Source organism: Thunnus albacares, chromosome 23 (genome assembly GCF_914725855.1).
Source record: "Thunnus albacares chromosome 23, fThuAlb1.1, whole genome shotgun sequence".
NCBI lineage: Eukaryota > Metazoa > Chordata > Actinopteri > Scombriformes > Scombridae > Thunnus > Thunnus albacares.
The window spans coordinates 22,968,487-22,981,439 of record NC_058128.1 but is presented as its reverse complement, the minus strand read 5'-3'; the positions used below and the strand labels follow the sequence as shown (position 1 = coordinate 22,981,439).

The window sequence follows — 12,953 nt, the reverse complement described above, 5'->3', positions numbered from 1 at the left end:
GACATACACACATACACCTGTTCACTTGACAGCCAATCAGTAATTTTAATTGTTCAATTACGCTGAAGGTTGAAACAAGACCGTGCTGACATTTTGGCCCAAGAGAACAGCAGCTGACACTTCTGTTTTATTGTCCCTGCCATTTAACTGATGTACAATTTACTGAAGACAACGCTTCCTGAGCTAATCGATAGAAACAATTAGCAATCTGGTTAGGGATGACATCTCCTAAACCCCCACATAATACATGAGGACACACACAACTGTGAACACATACACACTCGGCAGCCAACTTTTACTGTTCTTGCCCTGCAGGTGCTGCGTCATTTCAGCGTGAGTCTGTCAGAAGAGGAGTTCTTCCACCTCAGCTCTTATTATGATGCAAACACCGCAGGGAAAATCTGCTACAACAACTTCCTCTGGGCGTTCCTGCATTGACCTTCTATAGCAGCTGGGTTCCCAACCAGGCAAAACTTCAGGGGCTCCAAAGAACCCAGGTTTACTGTGTGACAACTTCTTTGTGGTAATTTGATTAGTAATTGCAGAATTGTTCATTAATATGCACAACAAAGCCACAATACAAACTGAAATGATGAGCGGCTACAGATGGTAAATCTTAAAGTAAAACAAATCTTAAAGCAATAGTTCAACATTTTGGAAAACACACTTATTAACATCCTTGTTGAGAGTTAGATGAGAGATGACTTCAGGCTGTCACTGCACCCGGACAAGAAATTGACATAAGACATAACCCACCATATAACCAAAGCTTTTGGTTTTTACACTAGGGTTTATGTAAAGTGCTTGATTCCTTTATGCTAAGCTAAGCTAACCGTCTCCTGGCTGTAGTTTCATATTTAGGGTATGAGAGGGGTGTCAAAATTCTCATCTATCTCTCAGCAAGAAAGTGAATAAGCCAATAAGAGAAATTTGATCCAATCCTTTAGATCTGATTAGATCAGTCAAGAGTGGGCATGGTTAACCTGTACAGAAATACTGAGCTATAGAAAACTGTTAGCCTCCACACCTGCCTTCACCCATGTTTTTAGTTCAAGAGGCAGATACATTGTAAATGTAAAGAAAAAAGCTTTTTCCAACTGACATCAGTGCTGAAAAGCACAGTTCAGTTGCTCTGCTAGCTATGATGAGCCACAAGCTAACAGTCAAGTGCAGGATAGCGCTAGTCAGCCCAAATCACATTTGATTGAATAAACTCACCAAGTTGAATTTGAGTCATCAAACATATTTAAACACCAAGAGGTAACTAAAGAATTAACACAGGGACACAGGATTAGAACTTGGAAAATGTAGTTTTCTTAAGTATTTCACTATTAACATTAAATATTCATGACTAAGTAAGCAACAATCAAAGCTAAAGTTAAAAGGAAAAAAACAAACTCTGGAAGAGTTTAACACTCAAAAAGCCAATCATCTTTATGAGGATGGCGTGGTTGTAAATCACCTTCTTCAAACAGAGCCCCACTGAGCGGAGGCAAAAAAAATCACATCAATCTCCTTTAACTGATACTAAAATTTAAAATAGTGTGTTCATGTAGGATCCCATTACTGAAAACCACAATAAAAATGTTTTCAGGGCCTTAAAGGTTGTCTTGTAGAAAGGTTCTGTTTTAAAATATAATTTTAATACATTCAGTACTTCAGTAAATATGATGCCTACATGGTGTATATTCTTAAAGACTCCCTCCACTCAAAAATGTCTTTTTCTTCTTGTTTCTACAGTTGAATGTTAAAGCTTCTTTGTGCAGAATGATGTATGTGCAGAGTTTGACACTACAAGGCTGTTTTCACATTCATCTGCTGAAAGTGTAAAGTTTCTCTGTGCTCACTGAAAATCTGATTTTAAGGGGTGGACCTATTAGCATCTTTAAATAAATTTGCACAGGATCAAATTATCCCAACCAAGCTTGGGAAGGGGAGGGGGAGTAGGGGTCTGCAGCTCATTTCTGCTCTCGTCCCCCTTGTGGGTTAATCCGGTTCTGGCTGCAAGAGTTAAGAATTCACATGTGATCTGTGACTGATACAACAAAAGGAACCGAACAGAGAAACATGGAAAAATAAAGGCTAACAAGTAGAGATTGATAAATGACTCTTCCCTCTGTATTTTCCACTCTCTAACTGCTGCCTGGCTATTTGACACTGATTTGTGTTCCAAAGCCAGTCAAATAAAGTGCCTTTTTAATGATGCAGACGTTAAGAAGCACGGCCGCATCTTTCCTTCAGATGGGAAGTGTGAAGTGAGATAGATGACAAGGAGATAGAGAGGACGCCTGTCATTCATTCGAAGGAAACGCAGCCGCAGCAAGATACAAAGTGGTACTGACAGAGAAAGAGAACTTGGAGTCATTATCTGAGGAGGCTAAGAGAACGACGAGCAGATGGAAATGGAAAAGGGATGATCAGAACTGAGGAAAAAGAGCTCACTATTGTGGCTGGAGAGGCAGAGTGAGGAGAAAAAAAAGAGGGAGGGAGGGAGAGAGCTGCAGGAAAACAAGAGTATATGAAAGCTAGTTGTATTAATGGCAAAGTAAAAAGCCGCCTGCGAATAAATTACCCAGTCTCCCCCGGGATTACTAATGTAATTATTTGAACGAGGGTTCTCATTAGAATGTGCAGAGGTGTGGAAGACCTGCGGAACAAAATGGGAGACAGAGACGGAGCGGCAAGGGTTTAGCTACTGGAAATTAACTCTGTGCTCTGGGCTCTATAATTGATACGAGACACAGATACCTTTGATTGGAACAAAAGGGAAGAACCAGGACGAAAAAAGTTTCCATCGCCGCCTCTAATTTTTTTCGCTCTAGAAGAAGAAATAAAGGACAGGAGAGACAAAAGAGAAGAGCAATGATGGAAATAAGGAAACATGATCCACTGGTCACAGATAAGGTTTTATTCAATCGGTGAATAATCTCTCAGAACCAGCAGAATCCTTATGGTTTTAAGAAAGAGAGGTACTTTACATTTTTAGAGTTGTCTCCAGGAGCAACACAGTCACATTTTGCAGCTGTTGGGTTTTTTCATTTTCTGTTTTTACAGTTTTAAAAAAACGTAAAAGTCCCCAACAACGATGGCAAAATACAATACCATATGAACACTTTTATTCCAAAATGCTATACATCCATTTAAAAAAGAACCTGAAGTTAATCATCACACAGTATTGTCGAAAAATAGAGGAACTAGCCAGTAAAAATGCGACCGAGCAAACAAGTTACTTCGAATCCTTTAAAAAGTACCAACACAATCTGCTTTCAACTGTTAGCTGTCAATCATTCAGCTCATGTAGGAGTCCCTTTTTTTAAAAACATTTTTAAATGGTGAATATCTCATTTTGGAACAAAACTCTTCATATACAGATTGTCTGAGTAGCAGAAGTCATTAACTCCTTTAAGCATGCCTCAAGAAATAAATCAAGAAATAGTACAGCACTTTTTTTTTTGTCTTGAAAAAAAAAAAAAAACAGGAAACACATAAAACAGCTATTGAAGCAGAAGAGCATCAAAGTGAGAGACATCTAAATGAGGACTGGAACTGGAGAGTCAGACCAAACACGCAGCTTTTCATAAAACTTAAGAGATGAAAGTTCCTCCCATCTTTTGGCTTTTAATAGTTCCCTTTATTCCTTTCTCAGAACATTTTTCTTCGGAGACGCTAATTAAGTTTGTGTTTCAAATGACGAGGCTGAGAACTCCCTTTCCTTTAAAAATGTATTAAATACACTCATACAGACACACACACACACACACACACATTGTGCTAGTATGGAGCTTTCATTGGCTACATTCAAACTATGAATTCTCCTCATCACCTCCTGCCTAAAAAATCTTGGTTCTTTTGAAGAGGATCATAATGATATATTGTGCCAGCATTTTAACCATCGCTTGTTCCTCTGATCAACCAAAACAAACCAGAAATTGTCCGTCTAGCGGCTCGAAGGGTATAATCCCTCCTGTTAGCATGCTTTTAATGTGAAACATTAGCAGGAAGTGATGAGTTTAATTGACAGTAGCTTATCTGCGATCGAAAATATCAAAAATATCCAAGTAAATTAGAGAATTCTGTTAAATAACAAATTTGGAGCAGCGTAGTACTGTTTTTTTTACATTTATCACTTTTCATCAACATCTGTATTATATTGATGACCAGCCTTTTTTTGTTTGTGCTGGCCACACAAGTACTATTTGAATACTTTTATTTTGTATGCCACCGCAGTTCTGACTGATACTAAACAGCTACAGTGGGTGTAGTTTGTGTTTGGGGACTGTTCTCGTTTGCCTCAACAAAATCTCAATCTAGAAATGAACAACTTAATTTGCATATCTAAAAAAACCAACTATTGTCTCCGGGCTTTATTGATGCTTCCATCTGGTTCTCCTAGCAGCTTGCTACCTGGTGAAACCTGTGCCAAGAAGTTGCATGTTGATGTACACATGCACTTGCATTATAGCTACTCTTCGGAGCGACATAGAATCGGGTTAACAAACTATACTATTCACCAATTTGACAACACAGATACCACACTGAGAGGAGGGCTGCAAATATGTAAAGTTTTGAGGGGAATCGACAAAAATACTGATGCGCCGGTTGTTTAAAAGTGAGCTAACGAGTGAATTTACTTCATTTTTATCATTCTGATTGCATGACTCATCCAGGCGGTAGTTTAGAAAGTTGAACTGAAATTCCTGAACTAAATTGAAGATCTGAAACTTCAAACTACGGTATTGATCCCAACCACGCCTCTTAGAAGGTCGAGTCCACCCACTATTAACATGGGACCTATACTCTAATCTTGATTGTCATGCCAGATGCTTTTATAGTAGTTATGTTCATCATTGCATAGTTTATGATGCTCGTCTTTTTTATTTTTTTTACACCTTGATGTTGCTCCAGAGTCTGTGGTTTTGAAGTTTACTTCCCTCCTCAAGTCAACAAATTTACCAATTAGGCATCAAATGTGTGTATTGTCAAATTGGTAATTTTCTCTATTTTCGGTTTTCAGTTTACTGACGACACTCTGAAATATTATAAAATAGATTTTGTCATGGATAGAACGATAAAGTCCTTGACTTATCCTCATTGCTGTCCCTGATGTTTTCACAGTCCATTAACCATTTATTTGATTGTGTTTTGTCCTTTTTACCTGTGTTTCAATAAGCTGCCGTGCCTACTGTATACTCTCTACACTCTGCACACTTAAACTTAATCTTGATTCTAAACTTAATCCTAACTCTAAACCTGCCTGTTGAAGCAATAAAGATCAGCCAACATGTCTTCAATTTCAGGGCCTAAAACGCAGATTGTAGCATTAGCATTAGCATGAACACTCAGACGTCAATGTGCAGTTCCCACCGTTGTCCACAGACGTGGGTTTCTCGGTGAGCGATTCTGCTGCTCTTTTCCTCCTTTGTCCATTTGGAAACATTAAGACATCAGCCAGCACAGTAAATGCTGATGTGCTGAAGAAGCTGGAGTAAACTGCAGCCTTGGGGAACGTTACTACATAATGTCGGAGAGCAGGGAGATCAAAGTGTGACGTGGTCTTGTTATGCTTAGCACATTCAGACTCTTAATGGGAACGGCTGTCTTCAGAAAATAGAGCAAAGAAAAAAAAATGAAATCTCTTTTTTTTTTTTTTTTGTTAAACACAGACATGAAAGAGTTAATAATCACCAAATGGGGCCGATCAGCTTCACAGAGAGGAAAAATACCATAATAAGCATTTACATTACCAAGAAAATTTTACCAAATGAAATGTAACAACCACAGATTTCTGGACACAAATATTTCACTTTTTTTTTCTTTTTTTTTTTTGAAAAGCATAGCAACAACTTGGAAATCTTTGAGGAAAAACTTCAAGTTTCTTTTCTTTACATTGACAGAGAACATTTACATAGACCAGTTACAGTACATGTAGTTACAGCCTTGCGCTTCTTGCAAAAGCATAAAAGGTTCCATCTCTCCCGCGGAAATCACCAGGGAGTATCCATGAAGCAACCGCTACTGTTCAGAAGTCGCGTTAGCATATAGCACCTTTTGTCACTGTTGTTTGTGACCTGCTGTCCTTTCCGAGTCCAAAGAGCCCGACCTCCCGGTCGTAGCTGAAAAGCTGAGCTAGTAATTCACAGCATGAAGGCTGGAGATGGAGAGAAAGAAGAAAAAAAAAGGAAGGGAAGAAAGGAGAAAGACGAAAGGGGTTGCTACATGGCAGGAGGAGCAGGGAGGGAGGGGGGGGAAAAAAAGCTGGAAGTGCTGCGTGCGGTTTCCTCTGTCCTCTCCTCGGACGGTTAAGAGGCTTACTGAGGGCTGTAATGAGGCCCAGGGGAGCGGTGTCAACATGTTTGACACCCTGACTCTCACACAGCCCGCGGTAGAGACCTCTCGCTGCCCTCACACACTCGCTTTGATCTCACATACACACACACACACACACACTGGTGAAAAAACACACTCCAGCATACTCCGGGCCCGAGGAGGGGAGAGAAACAGGAGGAAGATAAGGAGGGTGGTAGAAACAGAAGGAAAAATGAAGGAAAAGATGTGAAATTAATGTTTAAAAGTGGGAGGAGAGGAGTAGGGAGGAAAAATTCTGTGACAATCCCCCTGGCAAGTGTTCTGTTGAGTTCTGGTTAGACCAAAACTCTCCTGTAGACAAGGTGCCGGGTTGTGTCACCATCAGTCCAAATGTTTCCTTGTGATGAAGGGGAAAAGGCCAACGGGGGGAACGTCAGGGTGTCTATTGTCTCTCTGAGAGCCACATCAGATTGTCAGTGCAGTAAAAGAGGACACAGAGAAATGTCTCTTTGTCTGCATGAAAAAGCGTCTCTCCGCTTGTCCATTTGTCTGCTTTTTAGATTCAACGTTAGGATGAAGAAATGATGTCACATAAAATAAAGTTAACAGACAGCAGGGAAGAGCCAGCAGAGAGAGAGAGTCCGTCCCTCATTTAGTCCGCTCCACAGCATGTGTTGCGTCAAATACATATCGCACACGCTCAAAGACTGGCCGTGTCCACTATTTACACAAATCGGTCCATTCTGCACGCCAACCTCACCTACCTTTCCTGGCTCCTTTCTCCTGATTGGTGGTAGAGGATTTGGGGTGTGCTTCCTCTAGTCATGTGGTCCGCGGGTTGGGCAGATCAAAGACAATGGGCGGGTTCATGGGCAGGAAGTTAACGGTACAGGCCGAGGCGTTGACGAACGTCGTGGTGCCGTCGGTCATCATGCCGTAACCTGGAAAACAGTGACGATCAAGACGCTCAGAGAGGAAATAAAGTGGTGTGATTGCACCACAGACAGCAACTTTACTTCTTACTCTCCTAACCAGTTATCCTACAGGTCTGGACTGCAGGATTATTATTTTGTAGTCAGGAAAAGAGAAGACACGCAATGCTTGTGTTTGTGCAGAGCTTAATTCTGTTGGTTTTGCAGATTCCAACTCTGTTGCCAGACCAAAATTATCTTGTTGGGTGATTCTGCTCAACCATGGATTCATTGATTTGACAACACTTTGTTGTGCCAAATGCCAACATTTTTAAATTTCATTTCTGGCTTTGTATAATATGTATGCATGGATGATATGAATAAGAATAAATGTGAGGATGTCAAATATACTATTGTTAAGGTATGGTTAGTGTTAGACCACACCACTCTGTTACAGTTAGGTAGGGTTAGGGTATCAGCATGTGTTTCCAGGTGATGGGGAGTGTCTCCAGACAGAGCTGTGTGAAATCTGATAAATTGCCTTGAGTGATGTCACTTGAGTCATCATCGGTTGGGGCTGAAGACTACAAGTTTGAAAAAGTATATAAATTTGGGGGTGTGGAGTTAGAAAGAATCTCTGCTTGAGGCTAGCATTCTACTACTAGTACTACTAGCATAACACACCCACATCTGTACAGTCAAGTGAATTAAGTCAAGATGCATTGTGGGTAATGCATGTACCAGGTTTTTGATAAGGAAGAAGAATGTGTGGAGTGAAAAAAGACGATAACTCTGGTTCTGCTAAACTGTGCATCATGAGTCTGACAGTCTTATAGGAGTGTAATGCTAAATCAGTTTACTCTTAAGCAACTAAAACACTTGGTTATCACAACTTTGAAATCGTCTATGACTTTGTCAAATCCTGTGACGTTTGATTTTGCCGCTCTCTCTACGACTAACTGATAAAACAGGATGGGGAATTTGAGTGTGAATTGGAGTGTTGCTGTCATTATCTCAACTGGAGCTAGGTTGTTGTATTATCTTCCTTCCTCCCTCTTGTTTTGACCACAGTCTCTCTCCATCTGTGTGTGTCTGATAAAGCAGTGCTGCAGATTTTACACCTGCTTTCAACCAATTTGTAGATGCAGTTTTCTGTGAGGCAGCGGCAGTCATTAATCAGAAATCAGTATGTATACGTTTCAATTTTCCTTGTAATACATATTACATACAATTTTTAGTGGTGCCATTTAGTTAGCAGCATTTTACCGGTGCAAAACTTAAGTGCACCAGTAAAATGTAAAGAAATAAAATATTATTTAGTCTCTGCTTATTAAATTTATATGATGCAGTGAAATGAAAGGAGGAGGTGCTGCACGCTCTTTGATTGACGGTGGACGAGTGGAGAATAGGTCCACAATTAACAAAGAGGTAATCTGTCAAGAAGTGCTTCGTATCAATGGTAGAGGAATAAATCTTCATCATTACTAAAAATTGAGAATGCAGTTTGAGCAAATGTATGCATGAGTGTGACACCGCAGCTAAAAAATCCCTGCTTCAAAGCCACTTTGGAATCGGCACGCCTTCCAAATGGCAGATGTAAGTGTTACCATTTTGTCAAGCATAAGTTAACTACCATCTCTCAAAAAGTATTACAATTTAGCTTTGCACTATCAGTGATTTTTAAGTGTAGGTGTCACTTTCACCATCTCTTGGAACAGAACTCGGCGTGTCTGTGTTGGCCCTTTCAGAATTGGAATACATGAATACAAAACACACTGAGGATCATTTCTGTCTTTCTGAATCTCTCTCTCTCTCTCTGCGAGTCCTCACATTAATGGAGCGAACTGCTTTCAGCCTATTTCTCCTCTTATAAAATCTGATCTAGTTTCTAATCTGGTTCTCTCTGATGGTGGACCGCTGCTCCAGAGGCTCTGTGCTGACCTGATAACCCCGAAAAAAAGCTATCCTAGTCCAGGGAGAGAGAGCCTCTGTGCCCTTGCTGGCCTGGATGAAATGCTGATAAGGATGTGGCAGCTCAGCCTTTCTCTAATATACGCTCTAATCATTTTCTTCATGGAAGCCGTTGTACAGTATCTCCATATTCTCTAAGGTTACATGCCTGGATTAGAAATTTCTCAGTTAATTTAATAAATTTACGCTTAAAAAGATTCAGTTCATGGAAAAGATCTGATCTACATCTACAGGACAGTCAAGAGTTTGGACACACTTCATTCAAGAGGATGAGAAGGTGTGTCTAAACTTTTGACTGGTACTGTACATGTGATTAGCTGATCAGTATAGTAAGGTAAAACACTCAAGTGAGAAAAATGTAGAAACTGTATATAGTGGTAGATGAAAATGTGTGTAAACTAACTGCCACCTTCAGAACACAATAAGACAAACAGCCACAGATACTGTAATTTAGATCCGTCTTTGCTAGGCTGCACTATACTCATATTTATCAGTCTGTTGCTAAATATTATATTACATCCTGTGAATTTAGGGCATTAAGATTTATGTCAGCCTGAAAAAAAAATGGGTAAACTGTAAATAAAAACAGGGAAAATGAGTGTAAATCCACATGGCATCCCTGGTGTAGAAAGCATCATATTTTAAGTCTGTGTGTGTGTGTGTGTGTGTGTGTGTGTGTGTGTGTGCCAGGGCTGTAATCAAGCCTGCTAAAATTGAGTCTAAGAAAAGACAGTCCAAGCAGTTTCCAGTCCAAGTCAGTGAGACCTTCAAAACTTAAAGGATTTGGCTGGTGACCAACGATGAACTCATCCTACTAACAAGTATTGTGTGTGTGTGTGTATCCAAAGCCTAATATATCTTATTCCTCTGTGTTGCTGAGCTACGTTGTTGTCCAAAAACTATTAAAAACACATCAGTGAGCCACACCAACAGCTATGGTAACCACTCTCTTCAGGGACCGAGGAAACATGTCACCCAGCGCAGCGGTGTGAATCATTGATGTGTTTTAATAGTTTTCAGACAACAGCAGAGGTCTACAGCACAGAGGAATAAGATGTATCAGCCTTTGGATACACACACAATACTTGTAAGTAGGATGAGTTCATTGTTGGTTTGGATCTGCACATCAGATTTTTTGACAATAAAAAAAATATAGAAAAATCCTTTAAAAATTCCCATTTAAACCAGCTGTCTAGAGTCAGCTGTGATACAACCTCACCCTCAAAAGCTTGAAATGTGAAACAGGAAACAAGATACATTTATGTTGAATTAGCATTATTTGCTAAAATTGTGATTACAACTCTGATCAATAAAACCTAATTATATTAAACAGAAATAGTATGAAAGTATGATATAGTTCCAGAAATGTTTACATCTCATGACATTTCTATATCAAGGATGATTTACATAAAAAGGGACAAATTTATGCCAAATTAAAGCAACTTAAAAAGCAGACTGGATTTGGTCAAGTTCACATCAAAACATCAACATGATGAAGACAAGTGTCAGACCAGAGCAGACTCAAGGACCAGACTGGACCAGGTCTAATACAGTCCTGGTGTGTGCATATGCCTGAAAAAGCTATTTACTCTATTTCCCATGTAGAATATTCTTCTAATTGAACTGACACTTTGCATGTGAATATTAACATTTCAGGAATGTCACACATGCATTACTATAAATAACAAAAAAAGTAAAAACTTATTTGCACTTTTAAGCTTCTGCCTGACCTGTGATTTAAAAACCGCCGTCATAATACAGTATCAACATTTGTGGATGGACCTGTGTCTCTGAACGTACCTTCATGAATGTGTCCGAACACGTGTAACTTGGGCTGGACTCTCCTCTGGACCGTGTTGAGCAGCTCCATGCAGCCGACACGCTGCATCTTCTTGGGGACCCAGTCCAGGAACCCTGCACATAACACACACACACACAGTAACAGTGATGGCATGTCCTGCAGCTGCAATGCATTTTGGTATATTGAGGCCACTGTGAGAGGAGAAGAGAGGTTCATGAAGACTTTTAGTATAATTTTACTTTGTAGGGACCAGGCACTCTATGTTCACTATATGTGAGAATTACAGAGCATTGTGGGAAATATAAAGAAACTCATACAAATGAATTAAATTGATTTTGATTCAAAGAAAATGTGTACAAATGTGAATATTATTACCCTAAAGCAAACCAGCCAGAAATGCAAAGTCTAAATTATGTTATAGACGTCCAATCAAGCAAGTTTTCATTTTTTAAAAAGTTGATTTTCACACCTTTATAGATGAAATGAACTCAAATCAATGGCTGCCAGAGAAGGCAGAAAATCAGTCCGATAACTTCTAATGCACTTTGCAAAACGCTCTGCAGTAATGTGTTTAATGGACAGTGGTGTGAGTGTGTGAGTGTGGCTTACTTATAATGAAGGTTATAAATTTCATCTCCCTTCAAAAAGCGATACATCACATTTTAGAACAAAGCTCTTCATTTCAGACTCCTAGTCTAATGGCAAACTGCACATCACACACACACACACACACACACACAAAGACTCTTAGAAAGCGGCCATAGAAAATAAAGATCAATCACAGCCACACACAGATGCAGACCGTACAGTGTGTGTGTGACAAGGATGAAGCATCGAGTGTACATGATTTAGTGGCTGCTCCGCCAGGAGGGACGCTGCTGATGCTGAGTCAATAAAAGCATCAAGTCAGAGAAATAAAATGAGTGAGGAGCTGGTGCCTCCATCTTCCCTGCCTTCTGTCGCTCAGCCCAGACGGAAAAAGTAAATACAAAGGAAAGAGTGTGAAGAGAAGGAAAGATTAAACGAGGAAAACAAGACTCCTCCTGATGTTTCTTCCACTTTTTCCCCCGCTTTAGGAGTTTTTTCCTGAATGAAGAGTCTAAAGATAGAGGATGTTGTATTGTTGTATAGATTGTAAAGCCCTCTGAGGAAAATTTGTGATTGGTGTTGTTGGGCTATACAAATAAAATTTACTTGACAAGTCAAGTCTCAAAGCTGTGAGAGCAAGTCAAGTCCCAAATCTTTGATATTTGACTTGTTTTATTAAAATGACGATATGGCAAAAACCACAACAAATACATCTTAAAGTCCATGTCAAGCCCTGAGTCTCAACCCATCAAATCTAAGTCAGCTCAAGTCTTCAGGCAGTCAATCTTCAAGTAAGCCAAGTACAGTTGTGAGAGCTGACGCAGCATCAGTAACAAGTGAGAAGTAGTGAGTCTCGTGTCGTTGGCTTCCAGCAGATCTTCACCGGGGACAAAAAGACAGAAAGAGAAGGAGGAAACACTCTCTAGTGATGACTTTAAGATCGTTTATATATTTTTATTTTTTTACTACCAAGCAGAGCGATAAAAACCTCTCACACTCAACACAGACATAAAAACTTCCAGGCTCTCAGCTGGCAATGAATCAGTCATGCTGGTAAAAGTGATACAGTCTAACTTCTGTGTCCTCCAAATGTATCAACCTGTAAAAAAAAAAAAAAAAAAAAACACACACACACACTTTTAGGATCAGTAAAGGTTTAAAACGCCTTAAAACTGTAAGTGTGTTCTTTACAAGCCTTAGGAGAGACGGCGGAAGTGAAGTGAGAAGTTACGAGGGCTTTTTGTGTCTCGGGGTATTTCGCTCTAATGTGCCGCTTGTTTCAAAGCAGCTGCTGTTTTTGGGCACCGAGCCTGTTTTCCTCTTTTTGTCTCACTTTCTCTCTGCTGTTAACTTCTTCCTCACAGCCAGATAAAGAG

General features: G+C 39.8%; 2 protein-coding genes across 9 annotated transcripts in view; one reads left to right on the top strand and one right to left on the bottom strand.

The window, feature by feature from the left end:
* Positions 1–3,503, top strand: part of efcab6 (EF-hand calcium binding domain 6) — a 69,588-nt gene extending 66,085 nt beyond the window's left edge. For all 6 annotated transcript variants that reach the window (XM_044343748.1, XM_044343745.1, XM_044343747.1 and 3 more), the window contains one exon: positions 316–3,503. In XM_044343748.1, coding sequence (XP_044199683.1) covers positions 316–438 — 123 coding nt within the window. In that variant the 3' untranslated portion in view covers positions 439–3,503. The remainder of the gene's footprint in view (positions 1–315) is intronic.
* A 2,568-nt stretch (positions 3,504–6,071) lies between these two features.
* mpped1 (metallophosphoesterase domain containing 1) overlaps positions 6,072–12,953 on the bottom strand; it is a 92,788-nt gene continuing 85,906 nt past the window's right edge. For all 3 annotated transcript variants that reach the window (XM_044343784.1, XM_044343783.1, XM_044343785.1), the window contains 2 exons: positions 10,989–11,102; positions 6,072–7,247 (listed from right to left, as the gene is read on the bottom strand). In XM_044343784.1, coding sequence (XP_044199719.1) covers positions 7,129–7,247; positions 10,989–11,102 — 233 coding nt within the window. In that variant the 3' untranslated portion in view covers positions 6,072–7,128. The remainder of the gene's footprint in view (positions 7,248–10,988; positions 11,103–12,953) is intronic.